The sequence below is a fragment of the Salvelinus alpinus genome, chromosome 30, assembly GCF_045679555.1.
Source record: "Salvelinus alpinus chromosome 30, SLU_Salpinus.1, whole genome shotgun sequence".
NCBI classification, from domain to species: domain Eukaryota; kingdom Metazoa; phylum Chordata; class Actinopteri; order Salmoniformes; family Salmonidae; genus Salvelinus; species Salvelinus alpinus.
In genome coordinates, this window is record NC_092115.1 from 36,865,344 (window position 1) to 36,891,885 (window position 26,542).

The 26,542-nt window shown below is 43.2% G+C and overlaps 1 protein-coding gene across 2 annotated transcripts; it reads right to left on the reverse strand.

The window, feature by feature from the left end:
* Positions 1 to 271: 271 nt before the first annotated feature.
* LOC139560672 (E3 ubiquitin-protein ligase znrf1-like) lies at positions 272 to 25,055 on the reverse strand. Of its 2 annotated transcripts, XR_011672014.1 has the most exons (6): positions 24,326 to 25,027; positions 17,575 to 17,670; positions 16,904 to 17,009; positions 4,897 to 4,996; positions 4,472 to 4,739; positions 272 to 542 (listed from the first exon to the last, which is right to left on the reverse strand). XR_011672014.1 is itself a non-coding variant. In XM_071377673.1 (5 exons), exons 1-4 carry the CDS (start codon positions 24,822 to 24,824, stop codon positions 4,939 to 4,941), a joined length of 759 nt encoding a protein of 252 aa, XP_071233774.1. In that variant the 5' UTR covers positions 24,825 to 25,055; the 3' UTR covers positions 272 to 542; positions 4,897 to 4,938. The 2 variants fall into 2 exon arrangements, 1 of the variants encoding a protein (XP_071233774.1); XM_071377673.1 differs by lacking the exon at positions 4,472 to 4,739 and having other exon boundaries at positions 24,326 to 25,055.
* Between the last annotated feature and the right edge of the window lie 1,487 nt (positions 25,056 to 26,542).

The window sequence follows — 26,542 nt, forward strand, 5'->3', positions numbered from 1 at the left end:
TTTTAATCACCAGAAGACGCCTTTAAAGGATTGAGTAACCAGTACCATATTTTTTTAAATCCAATGAATGCAGGAAGGAATATAACATTTCACCATGGTTTAAAATTTAAAAAAATGTATGCTAGTTTCCATGTATGCTAGTCATTTACAGTAGATAACTGTGAATCTGTCACAGCAGTCAGCATTGCCTATTTGGCAAAGACCATTAACAAACATGCCATGAAACAGTTATTAACAGTCCTCAAACACCTAAACAAGGACATTGACAAAACAGGGCTCAAAAGTATATTTATTGTAAAAAATACATATAAAACCAACTTTGAGACATACAAAAGATTGGAGCTTAGAAACAGTAAAATGAACAGACAAAGACCAAGCCAGTTTGAACTGCAATACATATTTACACTTTAATAAATACACATAATTGTTCTATTATACCAAAGAGAAGGCAGATTGTCCATATCTTGGGATGCAGATATCGCTGTGGTGACCTTAAACATTCTCATTGAATATATCAGCATAACCGTCACAAAGCTCAGCGTCTAGGAGGAACAGAACCCTGTGATTAAACGCCAAGAATACAATACATAGAAAATATCATCCTTGGAGAATAGCTATGCTGCCAAGTAATAGCATTTGTAAAAATTGAGGTATTGCACCACACAGTTAAAAAGGGAGAGTAGTAAAGTAACATTTGGGGCTTCAGATTGTCCAGATTTTTACTGACAACCCTTTCGCCCACCCCCCCCCCCCCCCCTCAATGTACACAACAACATAATTATTCATCATATTCACCACACACAAAAAAAGTACATTTAGGTCTAATGATCAATTCCTCTTTTTCACACACATCCCCTCCCACTGTTTCAGTTACACAGACATACATTCTTTTGGCGAAATTGTTTCTTTTTTGAAGTGGAAAGAGTAACATGCACAGGGCTGCCAGGGCACGACAGGTCGTAGCACCTCAGAGTGCAGGATGTGGTGCAAGAACTCTGGGAGATCATCCAATAGGAATGCTGAACAGGACTGATCCTCATGCTGGTCTACAGCAGTCTGCCCATACTTTGATAAACTCACTGTAGCGTCACCACTGATCCTCAGACTAGACTACACCATAGGAGCCTGGACAGACACAAACCTCTCACCAGGCAAAGGCAGCCAACACAGGCAACGGTAGCTTTTTTTAACACATATGGTAATAATACAATGTCTAAAAATCCTCTTATGGGGAAGGGTGGTGGCTTAATACAACAAATCCCCCCATCAGCTGTTCATTGCCTCCAGCGATGGGAAGCATGGGATAGGCGAGGCAGATGCCTCATGGCGTAATCATGCCCTAAAATACATCATCCCTCACATTGACATGAACGCAGCCAGATGGCCAGACAAGTGCATAGGGCCTGGTCCAACATTCCGGACTACACCCCAGACAGAGCGAGAGAGGCAGGGGGACGATGACCCACACACCACCACATGCCTTCAGCACGACAGGACGGGTTGGTCTCACTGAGAGGAGGGCCAAGTCATCGTAGCAGTATGTTTTTAATCACACTGCTTTAGGAACAAAGTAGCACTATGGTCGTTCCACCTTAAAAAGGTGGAACGACCATAGTTGTGCTGGAACGATCATAGTGCTGCTGGAACGACCACAGTGCTACTTTGTTCCTAAAGCAGAGGAAAGAGGGTAGACATCAACCATCATAGTTTGTTCTGAAATAATTTCTGTTAGAAACATAAGATTAGCATTCGTGCAACATTATATTTTTGAAAGCTAATTGATTGCATCCAAATTGGGCATTTTCATTTATAGGATTCTTATAATATTTATTCAATATAGTACCTAACATCTGAATTGGGCCACACTTTCTTCAAACAATGAGTTAGACATGAGGAATCAAAAGGAATGGTCAAAAGCCAGGCACTGACCCCCCACCAGTCCCAACAAGTATATACAGTGCCTTTGGAAAGTATTCAGACCCCTTGACTTTTTCCGCATTTTGTTAGGTTACAGCCTTATTCTAAAATCGATGAACATTTTTCCCCCCTCAATCTACACACAATACCCCATAATGACAATGCAAACATTTTTTGTGGTTGACATTTGTTAATTTATTACAAAAAAACAACTGAAATATTCCACTTACACAAGTATTCAGACCATTTACTCAATACTTTGTTGAAGCACCTTTAGCAGTGATTACAGCCTCGAGTCTTCTTGGGTATGACACTACAAGCTTGGCACACCTGTATTTGGGAAGCTTCTCTCATTCTTCTCTGCAGATCCTCTCAAGCTCTGTCAGGTTAGATGGGAAGCGTTGCTGCACAGCTATTTTCAGATCTCTCCAGAGATGTTCGATCGGGTTCAAGTCCAGGCTCTGGCTGGGCCACTCAAGGATATTCAGAGACTTGTCCGGAAGCAACTCCTGTATTGTCTTGGCTATGTGCTTAGGGTCGTTGTCCTGTTGGAAGGTGAACCTTCTCCCCAGTCTGAGGTCCTGAGCACTCTGAAGCAGGTTTTCAACAAGGATCTCTGATGTACTTAGCTCCGTTCATCTTTGCCTTGATCCTGACTAGTCTCCCAGTCCCTGCTGCTGAAAAACATCCCCACAGCATGATCCTGCCACCACCATGCTTCAATGTAGGAATGGTGCCAGGTTTCCTCCAGATGTGACGCTTGGCATTCAGGTCAAAGAGTTCAATCTTGTTTTTCATGGTCAGAGTCTTTAGGTGCCTTTTGGCAAACTCCAAGCTGGCTGTCATGTACCTTTTACTAAGGAGATGCATACATCTGTCCACTACCATAAAGGCATGACTGGTAGAGTGCTGCAGAGATGGTTGTCCTTCTGGAAGGTTCTCCCATCTCCACAGAAAAACTCTGGAGCTCTGTCAGAGTGACCATCGGGTTCTTGGTCACCTCCCTGACCAAGGCCCTTCTCCCCGATTGCTCAGTTTGGCCGGGCGGCCAGCTCTAGGAAGAGTCTTGGTGATTCCAAACTTCTTCCATTTAAGAATGATGGAGGCCACTATTTTCTTGGGGACCTTCAATGCTGCAGACATTTTTTGGTACCCTTCCCCAGATCTGTGCCTCGACACAATCCTGTCTTCGAACTCTTCGGACAATTCCTTTGACATCATGGCTTGGTTTTTGCTCTGACATGCACTGTCAACTGTGGAACCTTATATAGACAGGTGTGTGCTTTTCCAAATCATGTCCAATTGATTGGAATCCACCTGTGGTAAATTCAATTAAGTAGTAGAAACATCAATGATGATCAATGGAAACAGGATGCACCTGAGCTCAATTTCAAGTCTTATAGCAAAGGGTCTGAATACGTAAGTTATCTGTTGACAAATTTTCTTTCGCAATAAAAAAAAGAAAAAAAAAGCTTTTTCATTAAGGGGTATTGTGTGTAGATTTCTAAGGATTTTTAAAAATGTAATCCATTTTAGAATAAGGCTGTAACGAAACAAAATGTGGAAAAAGTCAAGGGGTCTGAATACTTTCCGAGGCACTGTAGTATCAGTCCTCTGTGACAGACAAGTAGTGTCAGGAAAGTATTCAGGAACACTTATCTGTTTCTAACTACAGAAACGATTTCAGAACAATCTAAGATGGTGGGTGTCATGGCTTGCTGAAATGACATGTAACAACGCTAGGGTTAAAACAATCTCACCCAGAGGGTATAAGGGCACAAAGAACACACACACACCTCTCATTTACACAACCAGTGAGAAGTCTGCAGTTCGCCTCTGCTGTCCAGAGTCGGGCGCTGTCATCCAGGACATTGACTGTCCCCATTCGTCCACACCGCTATCACACATATATAAACACACACACACTACTGGTGTTACTAAATTAGCAACTGTGGTTCAATCAAGCACACCTTATCTGAGAAGAAAGTTCAGCCTTGGGGTAAAAAGTGCTTAGTATGGGCATGACACCAGTACTATGGCCTGGGAAATGCCAACAACCTACTGTAGCTGCGGTAAAAGGCGCTAACACAGTGGGTTCAGCACCAACCAACCACACAAACTGACATCATCCGCTTTTAACTCCACAATCAACTCACACCCACCATCCTTCTCCTGAAATGTATCATGGTGACAATAGAAAACCACCTACAATCACTACTACAGCAAACCCATCCACAAAATAAAGCCCTGCTTTCCAACATCGGGCTATAAAAAACAATGCATTGCAATATTTAAGCATGAACAGTTAACATTTTCAGAGCTGGGATGGTTATCTTTTATGGGCAGAAACATTTATTCACTGGAACGTGAATCTCTACCCAATATTGTTTTGCTACATCATAAAAGACAAAAATGACCTATCCCATATGGAAAAGTCCACATTAGGGGAAGAGGAATGCATGGGACAACAGAAACACAAATTTTTCCTCTCCTCCTCGAGTTAAAAAGGACTTTCACGGGACTGTCAACCTGGTATGATAATATATCGATTTACCGTTTTTCTGGAGTGCAGCAGTTTATAGTTTGGGCTATGTTCACAGAGGAGAGGTGTCTGTCTATTCCAGCGGTAGTTAAAGTGGTCTGAGGTGAGCTCAAACAGACTGAACCAGCTCAAATGGACTGAACCAGGTCGAAGAGAAAAAAGTGGTCTGCGGTCGCATCCTTTTGGGGCTGTGTCTGGGTCAGTAAAATTAGGAGGCTTGCCTCTGGTATTTTTCTTTGCTGTAATATATTTGCTGCAATTATAGAAACATTGCAGTCTCCTGTGGGGGAAAAAAGTACATCAAATATTTATACTTTCCTCACACTTGGAATGTAACTTCCTATTTCACATAATATTTTGTCCACACTAACTTCTACCCTGTTGGCTAGCGTGACATCATGGGGTTGGAATAAATGGGGTCATGAACACGTACGTACCTGAGTCAGGTGTGTCCCTGAGCAGGACATGTGACCCATGAGTCAATCAATAGGGTGTTCGGGACAGCATGGCTTCACCTTGGACCAGGAGTCAATACAGCTGGACAGAGAAAGAGAGACACAAAGACATGTAATGAGACATACAGAAATGGAATGGCTGTTTTCCCTTTGGATTATCACTTATTCTGGACCATGCAGAACATATGTATTACAGCAGTTTAAGTTACATAACTCAATCCCATCTGTGGTCCCAGGGTGGGACTTAACTCTGACCATGGTACAGGCAGCTGACTGACTCACTGTGAGACAGCCGGATTAGAAACACATTTTGTGGTTACTGTATTTCTTTCAAAAGGAGGTTCACACCTTAAAATACCTCTTAGTCAAACAGAGGTGAATGACTTGCGATAAGGTTAGGTCATTCTGGTAAAGAAAATAAGGTTATAGCCGCTCACTGCTTGATGCTCCCACAAGTGTTCTTCAAAATCAAAAATCAAATAAAAATAAAAATGTGAAACGCTTACTTATGGGCCCTTTCCAACAATGCAGAGAGGAAAAATAGAAAAATAAATAATAACTTGGCTATACACGGAGTATACCAAACATTAATACACTGCTCAAAAAAATAAAGGGAACACTTAAACAACACAATGTAACTCCAAGTCAATCACACTTCTGTGAAATCAAACTGTCCACTTAGGAAGCAACACTGATTGACAATAAATTTCACATGCTGTTGTGCAAATGGAATAGACAAAAGGTGGAAATTATAGGCAATTAGCAAGACACCCCCAATAAAGGAGTGGTTCTGCAGGTGGTGACCACAGACCACTTCTCAGTTCCTATGCTTCCTGGCTGATGTTTTGGTCACTTTTGAATGCTGGCGGTGCTTTCACTCTAGTGGTAGCATGAGACGGAGTCTACAACCCACACAAGTGGCTCAGGTAGTGCAGCTCATCCAGGATGGCACATCAATGCGAGCTGTGGCAAGAAGGTTTGCTGTGTCTGTCAGCGTAGTGTCCAGAGCATGGAGGCGCTACCAGGAGACAGGCCAGTACATCAGGAGACGTGGAGGAGGCCGTAGGAGGGCAACAACCCAGCACCAGGACCGCTACCTCCGCCTTTGTACCTCCGCCTTTCTGCTGGAGGTCATTTTGCAGGGCTCTGGCAGTGCTCCTCCTTGCACAAAGGCGGAGGTAGAGGTCCTGCTGCTGGGTGTCTTGCTAATTGCCTATAATTTCCACCTTTTGTCTATTCCATTTGCACAACAGCATGTGAAATTTATCGTCAATCAGTGTTGCTTCCTAAGTGGACAGTTTGATTTCACAGAAGTGTGATTGACTTGGAGTTACATTGTGTTGTTTAAGTGTTCCCTTTATTTTTTTGAGCAGTGTACTAAACATAAGGAACGCCTTCCTAATATTGAGTTGCACCCCCCTCCCCCCCTTTGCCCTCAGAACAGCCTCAATTCGTCTGGCATGGACTCTACAACGTGACTAAAGTGTTCCACAGAGATGCTGGCCCATGTACACACGGGAAACTGTTGAGCGTGAAAAACCTAGCAGCGTTGAAGTTTTTGACACTTAAAATATTTTGCCTTGCCCATTCACCCTCTGAATGGCACACACACACACACACACACACACACACACACACACACACACACACACACACACACACACACACACACACACACACACACACACACACACACACACACACACACACACACACACACACACACACGTCTCAATTGTACCAAGGCTTAAAAATCCTTCTTTAAGCTGTCTCCTTCCCTTCATCTACACTGATTGAAGTGGATTTAACAAGTGACGTCAATAAGGGATCATAGTTTCACCTGGATTCACCAGGTCAGTCTGTCATGTTCTTAATGTTTTGTATACTCAGTATATGCATGGGGTACTGTATACTGAATAAAAAACAAACGCAACATGTAAAGTGTTGGTGCCATGTTTCATGAGCTGAAATAAAAGATCCCAGAAATTTTCCATACGCACAAAAATATTATTTCCCTCATATTTTCTGCAATAATTAGTGAGCATTTCTCCTTTGCCAAGATAATCCATCCACCTGACAGGTGTGGCATATCAAGAAGCTGATTAAACAGCATGATCTTTACACAGGTGCACTGTGTGCTGGGGACAATAAAAGGCCACTCATATGTGCAGATTTGTCACACAAAACAATGCCACAGATGTCTCAAGTTGAAGGAGTGCGCAATTGGCATGCTGACTACAGGAACATCAACCAGAGCTGTTGTTAGAGAATTGAATGTTCCTTTCTCTACCATAAGCCACCTCCAATGTAATTTTTGAGAATTTGGCACTATGTCCAACCAGCCTCACAACCGCAGACCACGTGTAAGCACGCCAGCCCAGGACCTCCACATCCGGCTTCTTCACCTGCGGGATCATCTGAGACCAGCCACCAGGACAGCTGGTGATGTCCTAGGTCCCCAGCGGGTGGGCCTGGCTCCCAAGTGGGTGGGCCCTATGCCCTCCCTGGCCCATCCATGGATGCGTCCCTGTGCAGCCATGTGAAATCCATAGATTAGGTTCTAATGAATTTATTTCAATTGACTGATTTCCTTATATGAACTGTAACTCAGTAAAATCGTTGAAATTGTTGCATGTTGCGTTTATATTTTTAGTTCAGTATACATATGGGAAGGGGCAAAGTGACAGGAAACAGGATAGATAATAAGTAGTAGCAGCAGCATATGTGAAGATTTAAGAGTTAGAGCAAAGGGGGTCAATGCAGATAACCAAATAGCTACTCGGACTAACTATTTAGCAGACTTATGGCTTGGGGGTAGAAGCTGTTACAGACTTGGTGCATCGGTACCACTTTCCGTGCCGTGGCAGAGAAAACTGTCTATGACTTGGGTGGCTGGAGTCTTTGATACATTTTAGGATCTTCCTCTGACACCACCTGGTATAGACTGGATTGTAGGGAGCTCAGCCCCAGTGATGTACTGTGCCGTATGCACTACCCTCTAGCGCTTTGTGGTCGGATGCCAAGCAGTTGCCACCAAGCAGAGATGCAGTCAGCCAAGATGCTCTTAACTGTGCAGCTGTATAACCTTTTGATGATCTGAGGGCCCTTGACAAATCTTCTCAGCCTCTTCATGACTGTGAAGGTGTGGGTGGACCATGTTAATTCCTTATGCTGGGCATACACTATACAACTTCTAAAATCTTAACTTGGAAATCGGGAACTGTGAGCATGGCCATGTCTCAAATCTTTAATTCTGTCCATTCTCAACCCCAGGTCGTGGGTGCTCACATTACACAATAATTCCCTACTTGATCCTGCCAACACGCAAACAGCGAGTTGGTTTATAAGTGTGCACATTATTATGTGCAGAAACATTTTTTATTTTTATTTTTAAGAGACGGAAGTGAAGAATATGGACCCGCAAATGGTTGGGCCGACGTGGACAATCTGGACTTATATTCTTGAGGGAATTGGAGGTGAAAACATTTAATATTGAAAAAGGCAGCTGCATTCTCTCCACAGCTCCACCAATCTGTCATAATTAAGGCTAAACCCCGCCTATTTCTACAATTTCTCTTCTTTAAAATCTGATTTTAAACTTAACCTTAACTACACTGATAATTTAAGGTTAAGCAAAAGGTTTAGGTTATGATTTTTTTTACGATATAGACAATTTTGACTGTGGCAACTAGTGACAACCTGCTCGTTGTTGTTGCTTTCTTCTTCGCCATCATTGTTTTGGTCTCACATGTTGAGTGCTCCTTGGCTATTAGCTGCAGTCCTTGTCCAATCGCGTTGAGGCACCGCTCATACTACAAGATGAACCACCAACATTTGACACGTCAGAACATTTTCTGGACAACGAAAGGTTGTTGTCCTGGCACCACACTGCCAGATCATGACCTCTTCCCTATAGGCCGTCTCATCATCGTTGGTAATCAGGCCTACCACAGTCTTGTCGTCAACAAACTTAATGAGGGTGTTGGAGTCGTGTGTGGCCACGCAGTCATGGGTGAACAGGGAGTACAGGAGGGGACTAAGCATGCACCCCTAACGGGCCCCCGTGTTGAGAGTCAGCGTGGCGGATGTGTTGTTGCCTACCCCCTACCCATCACCTGGGGGCAGCGCGCCAGGAAGTCCAGGATCCAGTTGCAGAGGGAAGTCTTCAGTCCCAGGGTCTTGAGCTTAGTGATGAGCTTGGAGGGTACTATGGTGTTGAACACTGAGCAGTAGTCAATGAACAACTCTCTCAATTCTTAAATTATTCAATGGAGCTTTTAGTGATATCAAAGATGACTTGTGGGAGAAAAACATTACAGGATTTGTTTTCGCAGTAAGCAGTGACAAAATAACCATGTCATTTCACATAGACCGGAAGGCATATTACTAAATGAGAGTTCCAACGAATGCAACTCATGATTGCATCACAACTTTTTGCACAGATCTGTGCTTTGTTCACCCTTTGTCTCCTGGGCCACATGTACAGTGCTTTCAGAAAGTATTCACCACTCCTTGACTTTTTCCACATCATGAGATTTTGTGTCACTGGCCTATACACAATAACCCATAATGTCAAAGTGGAATTATGTTTTTAGAAATGTGTACATATTATTTAAAAATGAAAAGCTGAAATGTCTTCAGTCAATAAGTATTCAACCCCTTTGTTATGGCGAGCCTAAATAAGTTCAGGAGTAAACATTTGCTTAACAAGTCACATAAGTTGCATGGACTCACTCTGTGCAATAATAGTGTTTAACATGATTTTTGAATGACTACCTCATCTCTGTACCCCAAACATACAGATAGTTGTAAGGTCCCTCACTCAAGCAGTGAATTTCAAACATGTTCAACCACAAAGACCAGGGACACCTATTGGTAAATGGTAAAAAACAAAAAACAGATGATGAATACCCCTTTGAGCATGGTGAAGTTATTATTTACACTTTGGATGGTGTATCAATACACCCAGTGACTACAAAGATACAGGTGTCCTTCCTAACTCAGTTGCCGGAGAAGAAGGAAACCCCTCAGGGATTTCACCATGAGGCCAATGGTGACTATAAAACAATTACAGAGTTTAATGGCTGTGATAAGAGAGAACTTATAATTGATCAACAATATTGTATTTACTCAACAATACTAATCTAAATGACAAAAGAAGGAAATCTGTACAATTTCAAAACATGCATCTTGTTTCCAATAAGGCACTTAAGTAATACTGCAAAAAAGGTGGCAAAGAAATGTACCTTTTGTCCTGAATACAAAGCGTTATGTTTGGGACAAATCCAACACGTCACTGAGTACCACTTCATATTTTCAAGCATAGTGGTGGCTGCATCATGTTATGAGTATGCTCGTCATCAGCAAGGACTAGGGAGCTTTTTTTAGGATAAAAAGAAACGGAATACAGCTAAGCACAGGCAAAATCCTAGAGGAAAACCTGGTTCAGTCTGCTTTCCAACAGACAAATTGACATTTCAGCAGGACAAAAAACACAAGGCCAAATATACACTGGAGTAAGCTTATCAAGATGACACTGAATGTTCATGAATGGCCTAGTTACAGTTTTCACTTAAATAGGCTTGAAAATCTATGGCAAGACATGAAAATGGCTGTCTGGCACTGATCAACAACCAACTTGACAGAGCTTGAAGATTTAAAAAAAATAATACATGTGCAAATGTTGCACAATCCAGGTGTGCAAAGCTCTTAAGAGACTTACCCAGAAAGACTCACAGCTGTAATCGCTGCCAAACGTTATTCTAACATGTATTGACTCAGGGGTGTGGATACCTATAACTGAGATTATTTTATTTTTTATATACAGTGGGGAGAACAAGTATTTGATACACTGCCGATTTTGCAGGTTTTCCTACTTACAAAGCATGTAGAGGTCTGTAATTTTTATCATAGGTACACTTCAACTGTGAGAGACGGAATTTAAAACAAAAATCCAGAAAATCACATTGTATGATTTTTAAGTAATTAATTCGCATTTTATTGCATGACATAAGTATTTGATCACCTACCAACCAGTAAGAATTCCGGCTCTCACAGACCTGTTAGTTTTTCTTTAAGAAGCCCTCCTGTTCTCCACTCATTACCTGTATTAACTGCACCTGTTTGAACTCGTTACCTGTATAAAAGACACCTGTCCACCCACTCAATCAAACAGACTCCAACCTCTCCACAATGGCCAAGACCAGAGAGCTGTGTAAGGACATCAGGGATAAAATTGTAGACCTGCACAAGGCTGGGATGGGCTACAGGACAATAGGTAAGCAGCTTGGTGAGAAGGCAACAACTGTTGGCGCAATTATTAGAAAATGGAAGAAGTTCAAGATGACGGTCAATCACCCTCGGTCTGGGGCTCCATGCAAGATCTCACCTCGTGGGGCATCAATGATCATGAGGAAGGTGAGGGATCAGCCCAGAACTACACGGCAGGACCTGGTTAATGACCTGAAGAGAGCTGGGACCACAGTCTCAAAGAAAACCATTAGTAACACACTACGCCGTCATGGATTAAAATCCTGCAGCGCACGCAAGGTCCCCCTGCTCAAGCCAGCGCATGTCCAGGCCCGTCTGAAGTTTGCCAATGACCATCTGGATGATCCAGAGGAGGAATTGGAGAAGGTCATGTGGTCTGATGAGACAAAAATAGAGCTTTTTGGTCTAAACTCCACTCGCCGTGTTTGGAGGAAGAAGAAGGATTAGTACAACCCCAAGAACACCATCCTAACCGTGAAGCTTGGAGGTGGAAACATCATTCTTTGGGGATGCTTTTCTGCAAAGGGGACAGGATGACTGCACCGTATTGAGGGGAGGATGGATGGGGCCATGCATCGCGAGATCTTGGCCAACAACCTCCTTCCCTCAGTAAGAGCATTGAAGATAGGTCGTGGCTGGGTCTTCCAGCATGACAACGACCCGAAACACGCAGCCAGGGCAACTAAGGAGTGGCTCCGTAAGAAGCATCTCAAGGTCCTGGAGTGGCCTAGCCAGTCTCCAGACCTGAACCCAATAGAAAATCTTTGGAGGGAGCTGAAAGTCCGTATTGCCCAGCGACAGCCCCGAAACCTGAAGGATCTGGAGAAGGTCTGTATGGAGGAGTGGGCCAAAATCCCTGCTGCAGTGTGTGCAAACCTGGTCAAGAACTACAGGAAACGTATGATCTCTGTAATTGCAAACAAAGGTTTCTGTACCAAATATTAAGTTCTGCTTTTATGATGTATCAAATACTTATGTCATGCAATAAAATGCGAATTAATTACTTAAAAATCATACAATGTGATTTTCTGGATTTTTGTTTTAAATTCCGTCTCTCACAGTTGAAGTGTACCTATGATAAAAATGACAGACCTCTACATGCTTTGTAAGTAGGAAAACCTGCAAAATCGGCAGTGTATCAAATACTTGTTCTCCCCACTGTACATTTGCAAAAATTACTAAAAACATGTTTTCACTTTGTCATTATGGGGTATTGTGGTCAATTGATTCAAAAATAAAATATGTAATCCATTTTGAATTCACACTAACACAACAAAATGTGAAATAAGTCAAGGGGTATGAATATTTTCTGAAGGCACTAAATCCTCAGTAGGCACGTTCACACTGCACCTCAGCCCAGGGCAAAAGAGTTTATCGTAGTCCAAAACATGTTCTCGTACGCACAGCAGTGTTCTAGAATATTGTACCATTGGCTTTCATACTTTTTGAATGTCAGCGCAGCTCAAGCAATTTCTCAAATTTCTGTCAACCCATTCAAATGAAGAGGACGCGTACCGGAGACGACTATCGCGTCTCAGGACTAGCCTCCTTAGCTCTGCCCTTATGAAAAAAGATTGCAGTCAGAGTGCAGTATAACTGCATTACGCTGCAAATACCACGTCCAAGAGAAGGGGAAAAAAATGTAATTTTGCAGTGTGACTGCAGTTACAGTTACAGTTATTCTGCAATACTGCGTCCAAAATATCACAATCAGCTGCAGTTATTGCACTTTTACTGCAGTCTCAAAACTGCAATCTTTTTTTGTAAAGATGGGCTAAGGGGCTGGCACCAACACCTTAGCCCAGAGCTAGCTGGCCCTGCTCTGGTTTTACGGGGAAACATGGTGCGAAAATAGTCAGCATGAAACAGGGTCAAGAACAATACATAGAATATTCACTGTCCAATCACAAAAGCTGCACTTTCACTTACTTTGCATATGCTTGTGATTCGTTCTGCACGCAATTTTGACAAGTACATTTATACTATTTCACCCTTCCATCCGAGGACAAAAACCTGACAAAAATAAACAACTTCAATCAAAGCAAAAACATTGGTTGCTATGGCTAACATAAATGGTTGCTTGCACTGGCTAATGTCTTCTCACTTAGCTAGCCAATTGATGCCACAAACTCTACAGCTGGAAGGGCAGAAAACACTCCCTTTACGTCTGTTTTCATAGCTTTTCTATTGACATTTATTTGGATATCGCTATTAGGGCTGACCCCATTTAGTCGACTGGTCGATTGTTTGGTTGATAGGCTGTTGGTCGACCGAGGTTTCTCTAGTCGAGCAGTTGCACTTCCATTAAAAAAAAATTATTATGGTGCACAAGACTGTCTGATTCGCGCCTGTCTCAGTGAACTAATCCATTGCGGAGGCCACGGGGATGACACAGTCCATCACTAAGATATGTGATACTGAAATTGTATATGGTTATATTATGGAAAAATAACGGTGCAACACTAAAATCTAATATTTTATAACAAATGTGCTTTCTCCCGCATTGGATAAGTTCGCTGTTTGTGGTTCTGAAATAATATTCAGTGCGCAGTAGAATTGGCGCCTTCCCCTATGTGCAAAATAGCAAATTTAACCAGCATATTGTGATTGAGAACAATGCGGTGGAGGCAGCAGCAGAGACGAGGAGAAAAAGCCCTTGCCTTAGCTTAATTGAAAATTGAGGAGACAGGAAACCCCAACTTAATTAGGTTAATAATCAATAGCCTAACTGCTAAATGTGCTGGACTTTATAAATCATCCATATATATCTGCAGAAATAAGACAGATTTTGCTTCTGTTGCCTGTTTGTGTAATACCCTACTGATTCCGTGAGCACCAAGCCTCATGCTTGGTAGGCAGTCATTGCAAATAAGAATGTGTTCTTAACTGACTTGCCTAGTTAAATAAAGGTTCAAAAAAATAAATGCAAAGGCAAAATTTTGGATAAAGCAATTTCACAGATTTGGTTGCTTTACCATTTTATTTTGTTAGAACAGACTGGTATTACTTATAAATATATTGTTTACACTGATCCAAACAGGCAGAACAAAAATATTGTAATCTAACAGCACCTGTTTGTCACACATATGCACGCAGCACTCGCTCCTATACCCTCCTTTTTCTTGATCTCCTTATTGTTATTATTACAATTATTATGATTATCATTATAGTAATAAGTGGTCGTTATCATTGGTAGGCTTTGTATAGTAGCCTTGTATAACCACCATCGAGCTGTAGGCCTAAGAGCGCGTACTGTTTGATCTTAAAACCATAACTTACTTACCGTAATTTCTGGACTATTAAGCGCACCTGAATATAAGCCGCACCCACTGAATAAAAAAAAATATATATATTTTGTGCATAAATAAGCCGCACATGTCTATAAGCCGCAGGTGCCTACCGGTACATTGAAACAAATGAACTTTACACAGCCTTTAAACGAAACACGGCTTGTAACAAAAATAAATAGGCTTTAACGAAACACGGCTTGTAACAAAAATAAATAGGCTTTAACGAAACACGGCTTGTAACAAAAATTTTAAAAATAGCAGTAAACAGTAGCCTACCAAGAAAGTCATTGGTCACTATCTTCCTCCTCCTGTGCACTGAAACCACTGAAGTCATCTCCTTCGGTGTCGGAGTTGAATAGCCTCAGAATTGCTTCATCCGATGTTGGATCGTTTTCATTGTCGCTCTCGTCACTTTCATCCGGAGGCAAATTCCCCACTGAGCTCATGCTGCCCTCTTCAACACGCAGCAGTCCAGCCTTTTGAAACCCGTTGATGATAGTGGATTTTTTGACAATGCTCCACGCTGTCAGGACCCACTGGCATGATGGGAAGTTTGAGCGTGCTCGATTTACGTCACATTATGTGACGGTGCTCAGTTTTTTGGCGGCATGAATCGAGGTTCAAAGCGTGGGAAAAAGTAGCGGCTTATAGTCCGGAAATTACGGTAAGCCTACATTTCAATATACAGGCTACTGTATCAATCAATCATTCATTCGTCCATGCCATCACACCGCATACGAGACATTCATGAATAATTAGCCTAAATGATACATAAACTACAATTCACGAACGCATGCAATTGTTTTTAGGTCTGCTGTAATAAAGGCTTTATAGATCTTTTTTCCCCGTTAGAAAAGACTCTCCGGTACACTTGTTTATTTTGTGTTGTTTACACGGTTTCAAATGGTCCGAAAAAATACACACAATACTCACGCAACCCTTGCTCTTATACCCTCCTTTTTCAAATGCTAAATGTCTTCCACAGACCTGACTTCCTCTTTCCCTCCTGAGCAACCAGTAAACATTTGCCTGTTTCCGAGTTTCTTTTTCACTTCCTCCACATACATTTAGCTGTCATGTGTTACTGTGTTCAGAGTTTGTTATAACCAATTTATTGTTGTAATTATGATAGGCTATAGGTCAGGCCCTATTGGTCACATGCATGCAATGCTTACATGTTTCATGTAAAGAGAGCAAGGGTTGAGGGAATGTTTTTCCAAATTAGGGATTTTGGTAACAGAACTTTTCAGTCAGAAACAAGTAAAAAAAACAAAATGGCTGAAATGTTGCAGCTTCAGCAAGGACAGCGCAATAAACACTTGCTCTGCTGTGGTTCCTTTTCGCTGCAGTAGAGAGGAGAGCAAGACAACGTGTGCCAGTCACACAGGCAATCACTGTCATTTTTTTTAACACAGTGTGACCATCGGGCTCTTTCTTGAGTCATTTGTGTGTTTTCATTATTTAATCAGACAGTGTGCTTAAAGCATCAGACAAGCTCAGTGCTTATGTAGTTGATTTTATTCAAACACTGTTTATATATGTAAAAATAAGTTGAAACACTTCGACCAATCGATTCGACCAATCGATTAAGACACTGATGCCCTTTGCAACCACGTACCTATGTGAGAGTGGATTTTGTGTAAAATGGTTGAACAAAGAGCCCAATTATTGATTATTATTATATTATTATTTGTGCATTGGTCCTATAAGAGCTTCCCACGAGCCTGGTTGTGACAAAAAATGTATTGTATGTGGCAGGCTTACAATGATGGCAAAAAACAACATTTCAGAGTGACCCTAGTACGCATTGGTCACGTGGCTGAGATGGGCACAAGCACTGTCCATGACAGACTGTTCACACCCTTCTTGTTGGCAGAGAGAACATTTTGCAGGTTTAACGCTTATTTCCTGCTATTCTATGCATTTTGCCATGGGGTGGAGATCAAATTTTGCAGTTTTAAAGCTAATTTCCTGCAATTCTACAAGCTTTGCCATGTCTTGTGTGTTCATGTGATATCTGAGTGACTCAAACAACAACAAAATCAATGGGCTAAAAAACCTAGCTAAATAACGTCAGCTGAAATGGGCTAGTTGATCTAGACATTTCTGACAAGTTATGAATAGCTCTTTCTTTGGTCTGCAATTACATGAGGAAAACTGCTGATTCGAAAATTGCACCTTGTGCATTGTAATATTACAACTTTCAAGAGTAAGCCTGACTGAGCTCCTTAAAAAATATATATTTAAGTTTGGGAACCACTGGCCCAAGGATTTGAGAAGTGTGAATGCTTGGTCCTGAGCTAGAGCTTAGCCCATGTTAACAAATGCTTGGTGAACACAGGACAAGCTAACCCAGGGTCAGTCATAGCCTGGGGCTAAGTTAGCCCAATGTTAAAAACAATGCGTGTGAAAAGGCCTAGTGCTATTACCCCTTGTGGTAGACACATAGGCAGGCCAGCCGGGCAATGGTCTCTCCCTGCTGCAGCTCCTCCAGACAGATGGAACACTCACCGCTGTCCTTACTGAGCACGTCCGCTGAGAACACAACACACACACACACACACACATCACAGACATGACAGATAGACGTTAAAGTGTCATCACAAACCCAGGGGGCAGGGAAGGGACTTTTAACATACATACTTTCAAACACACATTATGCCTGAACTTTCATATATGCTACTGTTTGTGTAATAGACTGTAAATATAATGATTTGGTGGGTGCTTACATTTGTCCTATTTCAAACATGTACAAGTGTGCATTAATGCGTGTGATTTGGAAATGTGTTTTTTCCATATCCCTCTGAGAATGGGGTCACGGCCAGGGTCTGCCATTCAAAGGTAAACCTGGAGCAAATAGGATTAAGTGCCTTGCTCAAGGGCACAGACAGATGTTTCACCTTGTCGGCTCGGGGATTTGAACTAGCAACATTACGGTTACTGGCCCAACGCTCTAACCGCTAGGCTACCTGCCACCACTATAACACCACTGTTTACCATACAATGTCAACCCTTTCTCTGGGTGAATGTAAAGAGCCTCTTTTGTTTGTAACAAATGAAACAGGCCTCTGCTCTGAGTTTTTGGTGCACTCATACTCACTGTTGTAAGGGAGAGGTGGAGATGTGAGGCAGCTCAACAGGTGATTCTCAATCTTGCCCCCCGAGAAAGACTTGGAGCAGAACGGACAGCGGATATCTGGGGATGGGATGACAAAAACATGCGCATGATTAACGACGAAACATTAGACAAACAAAAGCGGGGAGAAGATCAAATCAACTTGTCCATCATCAAATATCAATATGCCTTGCATACTGTTGTTCAGGCTAGTTTTCATTATCATTGTTTTGGTTTGCAATGGACCCTGTAGTTCCACTCTCCGTACCTCTGATACCCCCTTTGTCCCACCCCCCACACATGCGGTGACCTCACCCATTGAGACCAGCATGTCCAGAGATACAACCTCTCTTATCATCACCCAGTGCCTGGGCTTGCCTCCGCTGTACCCGCGCCCCTCCATACCCCTGTCTGCACATTATGCCCAGAATCTATTCTACCACGCCCATAAATCTGCTCCTTTTATTCTTTGTCCCCAACGCTCTAGGCGACCAGTTTTGATAGCCTTTAGCCGCACCCTCATCCTACTACTCCTCTGTTCCTCGGGTGATGTGGAGGTAAACCCAGGCCCTGCATGTCCCCAGTCACCCTCATTTGTTGACTTCTGCGATCGAAAAAGCCTTGGCCTCATGCATGTCAACATCAGAAGCCTCCTCCCTAAGTTTGCCTTACTCACCGCTTTAGCACACTCTGCCAATCCTGATGTCCTTGCCGTGTCCGAATCCTGGCTTAGGAAGGCCACCAAAAATTCTGAGATTTCCATACCCAACTATAACACTTTCCGTCAAGATAGAACTGCCAAAGGGGGAGGAGTTGCAATCTACTGCAGAGATAGCCTGCAAAGTTCTGTCATACTTTCCAGGTCTATGCCCAAACAGTTCGAACTTCTAATTTTAAAAATTAATCTCTCCAGAAATAAGTCTCTCACTGTTGCCGCCTGCTACCGACCCCCCTCAGCTCCCAGCTGTGCCCTGGACACCATCTGTGAATTGATCGCTCCCCATCTAGCTTCAGAGTTTGTTCTGTTAGGTGACCTAAACTGGGATATGCTTAACACCCCGGCAGTCCTACAATCCAAGCTTGATGCCCTCAATCTCACACAAATCATCAAGGAACCCACCAGGTACAACCCTAAATCCGTAAACATGGGCACCCTAATAGACATTATCCTGACCAACCTGCCCTCCAAATACACCTCTGCTGTCTTCAATCAAGATCTCAGCGATCACTGCCTCATTGCCTGTATCCGCCACGGGTCCGCGGTCAAACGACCACCCCTCATCACTGTCAAACGCTCCCTAAAACACTTCTGCGAGCAGGCCTTTCTAATCGACCTGGCCCGGGTACCCTGGAAGGATATTGACCTCATCCCGTCAGTTGAGGATGCCTGGTCATTCTTTAAATGTTACTTCCTCACCATATTAGACAAGCATGCTCCGTTCAAAAAATGCAGAACCAAGAACAGATATAGCCCTTGGTTCACTCCAGACCTGACTGCCCTCGACCAGCACAAAAACATCCTGTGGCGAACTGCAATAGCATCGAAGAGCCCCCGCGATATGCAACTGTTCAGGGAAGTCAGGAACCAATACACGCAGTCAGTCAGGAAAGCAAAGGCCAGCTTTTTCAAGCAGAAATTCGCATCCTGTAGCTCTAACTCCAAAAAGTTCTGGGATACTGTAAAGTCCATGGAGAACAAGAGCACCTCCTCCCAGCTGCCCACTGCACTGAGGCTAGGTAACACGGTCACCACCGATAAATCCGTGATAATCGAAGACTTCAACAAGCATTTCTCAATGGCTGGCCATGCCTTCCTCCTGGCGACTCCAACCTTGGCCAACAGCCCCGCCCCCCCCGCTGCTACTCGCCCAAGCCTCCCCAGCTTCTCCTTTACCCAAATCCAGATAGCAGATGTTCTGAAAGAGCTGGAAAACCTGGACCCATACAAATCAGCTGGGCTTGACAATCTGGACCCCCTATTTCTGAAACTGTCCGCCGCCATTGTCGCACCCCCTATTACCAGCCTGTTCAACCTCTCCTTCGTATCATCTGAGATCCCCAAGGATTGGAAAGCTGCCGCGGTCATCCCCCTCTTCAAAGGGGGAGACACCCTGGACCCAAACTGTTACAGACCTATATCCATCCTGCCCTGCCTATCTAAGGTCTTCGAAAGCCAAGTCAACAAACAGATCACTGACCATCTCGAATCCCACCGTACCTTCTCCGCTGTGCAATCCGGTTTCCGAGCCGGTCACGGGTGCACCTCAGCCACGCTCAAGGTACTAAACGACATCATAACCGCCATCGATAAAAGACATTACTGTGCAGCCGTCTTCATCGACCTGGCCAAGGCTTTCGACTCTGTCAATCACCATATTCTTATCGGCAGACTCAGTAGCCTCGGTTTTTCTAATGACTGCCTTGCCTGGTTCACCAACTACTTTGCAGACAGAGTTCAGTGTGTCAAATCGGAGGGCATGTTGTCCGGTCCTCTGGCAGTATCTATGGGGGTACCACAGGGTTCAATTCTCGGGCCGACTCTTTTCTCTGTATACATCAATGATGTTGCTCTTGCTGCGGGCGATTCCCTGATCCACCTCTACGCAGACGACACCATTCTATATGCTTCCGGCCCTTCCTTGGACACTGTGCTATCTAACCTCCAAACGAGCTTCAATGCCATACAACACTCCTTCCGTGGCCTCCAACTGCTCTTAAACGCTAGTAAAACCAAATGCATGCTTTTCAACCGTTCGCTGCCTGCACCCGCACGCCCGACTAGCATCACCACCCTGGACGGTTCCGACCTAGAATATGTGGACATCTATAAGTACCTAGGTGTCTGGCTAGACTGCAAACTCTCCTTCCAGACTCATATCAAACATCTCCAATCCAAAATCAAATCAAGAATCGGCTTTCTATTCCGCAACAAAGCCTCCTTCACTCACGCCGCCAAACTTACCCTAGTAAAACTGACTATCCTACCGATCCTCGACTTCGGCGATGTCATCTACAAAATAGCTTCCAACACTCTACTCGGCAAACTGGATGCAGTTTATCACAGTGCCATTCGTTTTGTTACTAAAGCACCTTATACGACCCACCACTGCGACCTGTATGCCCTAGTCGGCTGGCCCTCGCTACATGTTCGTCGTCAGACCCACTGGCTCCAGGTCATCTACAAGGCTATGCTAGGTAAAGTGCCGCCTTATCTCAGTTCACTGGTCACGATGGCTACACCCACCCGCAGCACGCGCTCCAGCAGGTGTATCTCACTGATCATCCCTAAAGCTAAAACCTCATTTGGACGCCTTTCCTTCCAGTTCTCTGCTGCCTGCGACTGGAACGAATTGCAAAAATCTCTGAAGTTGGAGACTTTTATCTCCCTCAACAACTTTAAAAATCTGCTATCCGAGCAGCTAACCGATCGCTGCAGCTGTACATAGTCCATCTGTAAAACTACCCACCCAATTTACCTACCTCACCCCCCATACTGCTTTTATTTATTTACTATTCTGCTCTTTTGCACACCAGTATCTCTTCTTGCACATGATCATCTGATGATTTATCACTCCAGTGTTAATCTGCTAAATTGTAATTATTCGATTTATTGCCTACCTCATGCCTTTTGCACACATTGTATATAGATTATCTTTTTTTCTACCATGTTATTGACTTGTTTATTGTTTACTCCATGTGTAACTCTGTGTTGTCTGTTCACACTGCTATGCTTTATCTTGGCCAGGTCGCAGTTGCAAATGAGAACTTGTTCTCAACTAGCCTACCTGGTTAAATAAAGGTGAAATAAAAAAAATAAAAAAATAAAAAAATGCCATGGGTCTTTAGATGTTGACATTTGTGTGATTTGAGTATCATCCTGACAATGTCAGGTCAACTAACTCATGATTAGTTTTCCAGTCATCATCATTCCACCAGACAACATGCATAACAAGAGGAGTCCAGCCTCAGGGGTGGGACGACATGGGGGAAGTGTGTGCCCAGTTGGCCTACATATCCCCTCCCTCTCTGGCCCTGCTGTCAGCTGTGCCCATGTGAGGACTTTGACCCATTTCCTAGACTTGCTTGGGGGCTGGATTAATGGCGCGTGGGAAAATAAATCCAAAGCTTGGTTTGGGTAGGGGTCTCACTGACATACAATCACTTCTGTCCATCTGTCTGATTAATAATGTAGGCCTACACTGTGAGATTCTTCCTTGTCAGTCAGGACCTGGCCATATGTGAAAGCTTCTTTAAAAAAAAATAGCTGTGGATTGTTTCGTAGGCCTATGACTATAAGGGAAGCTTATTTTTTATAAATTCCCCATTACATGCCACCAGTAGTACATGTACAGTTAATCCCCGTAATTTGGTTACATCAATTTCTGTTCCTGCATGAATTAATTACAGTCATTTACCGATCTCATTCTCGGAGTGGAAATGTTGTTTGCAGAGTTCACAACATGCTACACAACCTGAAACAAGTTTTGGTTTATTTCATAACCATAATTGACGAGTTGTCAATTTTTAAAAATTGTCTTTTGTTTGGAGTGGTCCATGTGAGCAATGAGCATGTGTCTAGTTTCTCTGTCCTGTTAATGATGAGGGAGCGTGGGCGCCTGAGCACACATAGAAGTACCTGGCCTGCTGCGCAGCAATGTAGTAAAGTCAAAGTATTTTAAAAAACAATTTCTTTTTTTTTTTTTACATCCATTGTGAATGACAATATAAAGATATTAAAACTATAGTTCCTCACAGTAGGTTATTTGAAAAATCTTTCCGACAATCTCCCCCTCGATAATCACCAAGCCTCAGTGTGTTTAAGAGCAAAATATAATTTGATGATCTCATACAGTGCAATTGGAAAGTATTCAGACCACTTGACTTTTTCCACATTTTGTTACGTTACAGCCTTGTTCTAAAATTGATTAAGTCATTTTCCCCCCCCCCCAACAATCTACACAATACCCCATAATGACAAAGCAAAAAAAGTTGACATTTTTGTAAATGTCTTAAAAATAAAAAACTGAAATACCTTATTTACATAAATATTCAGGCTATTTGCTATGAGACTCAACATTGAGCTCAGGTGCAGCGTGTTTCCATTGATCATCCTTGAGATGTTTATACAACTTGATTAGAGTCCACCTGTGGTAAATTCAAGTCATTGGACATGATTTGGAAAGGCACACACCTGCCTATATAAGGTCCCACAGTTGACAGTGCGTGTCAGAGCAAAGACCAAGCCATGAGGTCGAAGGAATTGTCCGTAGAGCTCCGAGACAGGATTGTGTTGAGTCCCAGATCTAGGGAAGGGTACCAAAAAATTTCTGCAGCATTCAAGGTCCCCAAGAACATATTGGCCCCCATCATTCTTAAATAGAATAAGTTTAGAACCAACAAGACTCTTCCTAGAGCTTGCTGCCCGGCCAAACTGAGCAATCGGGGGAGAAGGGCCTTGATCAGGGAGGTGACCATGAACCCGATGGTCACTCTGACAGAGCTCCAGAGTTCCTCTGTGGAGATGGGAGAACCTTCCAGAAGGACAACCATTTCTGCAGCACTCCCCAAATTTATGGTAGAGTGGCCAGACGGAAGCCATTCCTCAGCAAAAGGCACATGACAGCCCGCTTGGAGTTTGCCAAAAGGTCCCTAAAGGACTCTCAGACCATGAGACACAAGATTCTCTGGTCTGATGAAACCAGATTGAACTCTTTGGCCTGAATGCCAAGTGTCACGTCTGGAGGAAACCTGGCACCTTCCCTATGGTGAAGCATGGTGGTGGCAGCATCATGCTGTAGGGATGTTTTTCAGAGGCAGGGAGACTAGTCAGGATCGAGGGAAAGATGAACGGAGAAAAGTACAGAGAGATCCTTGATGAAAACTGTCTCCAGTGCGCTCAGGACCTCAGACTGGGGTGAATGTTCACCTTCCAACAGGACAACGACCCTAAGCAAACAGCCAAGACAACGCAGGAGTGGCTTCAGAACTAGTCTCTGAATGCCCTTGAGTGGCCCAGCCAGAGCCCGGACTTGAACCCGATCGAACATCGCTGGAGAGACCTGAAAATAGCTGTGCAGCGACGCTCCCCATCCAACCTGACAGAGCTTGAGAGGAACTGCAGAGAGGAATGGAAGAACAACTGTACAACTGTGGTCCTTCTGCAGGGTGCTGAAATTCATACTTCTAATAAAAACTATTAGCAAACTTTTACTGGGACGTCACTACCATAAACTATAACATTAACCTCTACCCAAACCTTAAGCATAACCCTTACCATAACCATTTAAAATGTAAACTTCCATTGCGTAGGGACATCCTAAGCATCCCATCCTCTGTCTCTAACTACAGAAAACATTTCAGGACAATCTGAGATGGTGGGTGTCAATTCTCTTTCTTGTGCTTTTTGAGGTGGAACGACACAGCAGCCTGATAGTCACAACTTAATACAATGGGTTCAGCTGTAAGTCAAGTAGCTTGTATGCACGAGAGAAAATCACTCCTCCAAGAATGCCGTTTCAGTAGTAAGTCTGGCGAATGTGTCACGTCTCACATATTAGCTATAACAGATGTTTGCGCCCAAGCCAATTAACGTTGCTACCTAGGGTACATTTGTGTTTTTGTTCACACTGACTGACTGTCTAAATGATGCCGTGTACAGGATTTTAATCTGCCAAAAGTGAATAGGAACTGCAACTTAATAAAACAATACATAACAAAACACAAAAAGGGTTGTCACCATGTCGGTTGTTGACACGGTAGAGGCCAATCCAAGCCTCTGACACCGGGCGTTGATTGATGCTTCTCATTCTGACGTTGCGCCCGTTAGAGTGTCGATTACCGGGTAAACGTTCAGAGAAAGTGCGGTGAGACACGCGGCCTGTCTCCTCTCCAGGCAGATGTTCCCCGTTGACAGCACCCTCGGGACTGCTATTACCGTCTTCCTCGCGCTTGCATTCGCTGTTGTCTTCCGCTGGTGATGACTGGCTGATGGATGGGTGGCTGTTGTGGTCGGCGGGGCTTCCAACGGCGCTCGCCTGTTGCCCTATGTCCGAATCGCTGCCCTCCTCCGATCGGCTACGGTTGGTCTCCGAATCGTCAAAACTCCCCAAAAAGTCTATCTTAAGACTGGCGGGCCTATTGCAGCGGGGTCGTCGATAGGAATCGCGCTTTATGCCATCTTTGACGAAAGCCGAAGACACTGGGTCCTCTTGTAAACGACTAGCTCTTGTCCCCATCTCTTTCGTTTTTACCCACAAAACAGGAGATTTGGCTAAAAATGTGTTATTTTAGAAATGTCTATTTAAATTCTTCCCACGAACTCTTAAATTATCTTTGTTCTATAAATAGAGTATTGTCAAACGGTTCCTTTCCTGTTTCTGAATCGTCTCTTCTCTCCACATTCAATTTTCTTTGACATCCCTCACGTCTGACTGCTTTTGGTTGCCAGCGGAAGTGAATTCAGTTTCATCTTCTTCTTCTTTGCGAACTAACTAAATTGCGAACTACGCGCAAAAACGTGTATCGTCGCCACCAACTGGATGGTTGTGAAGAAATTTACAAAAGAAAAGTACGTTCCATTATAGGAAAGAGAACATTTTAATTAATCCACACAAACTACAAAATCATTTACAAAAATAAATAATATATATTCCCACTCCTTCAGACATTCAAAACTTCAAATCCCCTGCTCAGGCTCTGGGGCCTGAGAGTATGGCACTGCATGAGCCAGTACTCCATGTAGCTCCTCAGATGTCTTTTAATCCCAACGGGGAACATCAATGATGTCAATCTTTTTTAAAACAAATTTTCAACTTGCACAGTGCCATTCATCACCATTGCTATAAAAGCCAATAACCATATGATTCATCATACGAACATCGACCACTCCAAAAATATTCTTTAGTATATCAATGTCAACTTCTTCCGACGCTCCAGAAATTACTCTTTTGACAGGTGCCCTGCTCCGTAGCTCAATGCACGACCCAGGATAATCATCAACTTGAGTGAGGCCCAACACACATTCCTTCTGATCAGCACAAACACAATAAATCAAAACATGCGCACTTCTCGTGATCTTCACCGATGGTACTTTACCCAAAGCTTTCATACCAAGGTAAAGGCAGTTTCAAGTTGGATATTCAACTGATATTTACGCTTTCAAACCACTAGAGCCACAGACTCCAAATAAGTGTCATGATGTTGGAAAAACAACTTGCCTAAATGACTACAGACCCGTAGCACTCACGTCCGTAGCCATGAAGTGCTTTGAAAGGCTGGTAATGGCTCACATCAACACCATTATCCCAGAAACCCTAGACCCACTCCAACTTGCATACTGCCCAAACAGATCCACAGATGATGCAATCTCTATTGCACTCCACACTGCCCTTTGCAGTGAAGGGTAGTCAGTGAACATTCTGAACCTTGTTTGAGTCACATGACCAAGGACGTATCGAAATTAGAAAGTTTACAAAATTCATCTAAAAATGTCTGAGATGAAAATGGACAAACTAAAGAGTGTGCAATATAGAAGGGTAGTCAGGGGACATTCTGAACCTTGGTTGGGGACAGTAGGTCACATGACCAAGGAGCTATTGAAATTCTAAAGTTTACAAAATTCATCTAAAACGTGTGAGATGAAAATGGACAAACTAAAGGGTGTGCAATGTCTAGGCCTAATGATTGTACATTCTGAACCTTGTTTGAGGTCAGCAGGTCACATGATCAAGGAGCTATTGAAATTCAAATGTTTGAAAAATGTATGTAAAAATGTGTGAGATGAAAATGGACAAACTAAAGGGTGTGCAATCTGCAGACCCAATGAGTGTACATTCTGAACCTTGTTTGAGGTCAGCAGGTCACATGACCAAGGAGCTATTGAAATTCAAAAGTTTTCCAAATTAATGTAAAATCACCTGATATGCAAAGGGACAAACAAAAGGGTGTGCAATAT

Bases quoted from the DNA above. Each gene is read 5' to 3' on its own strand.
- LOC139560672 (XM_071377673.1), bottom strand. From the start codon at position 24,824: ATGGGGACAAGAGCTAGTCGTTTACAAGAGGACCCAGTGTCTTCGGCT. The intron at 17,010-17,574 runs GTGAGTATGAGT...TTGTGTTCTCAG, and splicing joins TCCACCTCTCCCTTACAACA to CGGACGTGCTCAGTAAGGAC. The intron at 4,997-16,903 runs GTAATAGCACTA...TTCTCTGTCCAG, and splicing joins CTATGTGTCTACCACAAGGG to CTGTATTGACTCCTGGTCCA.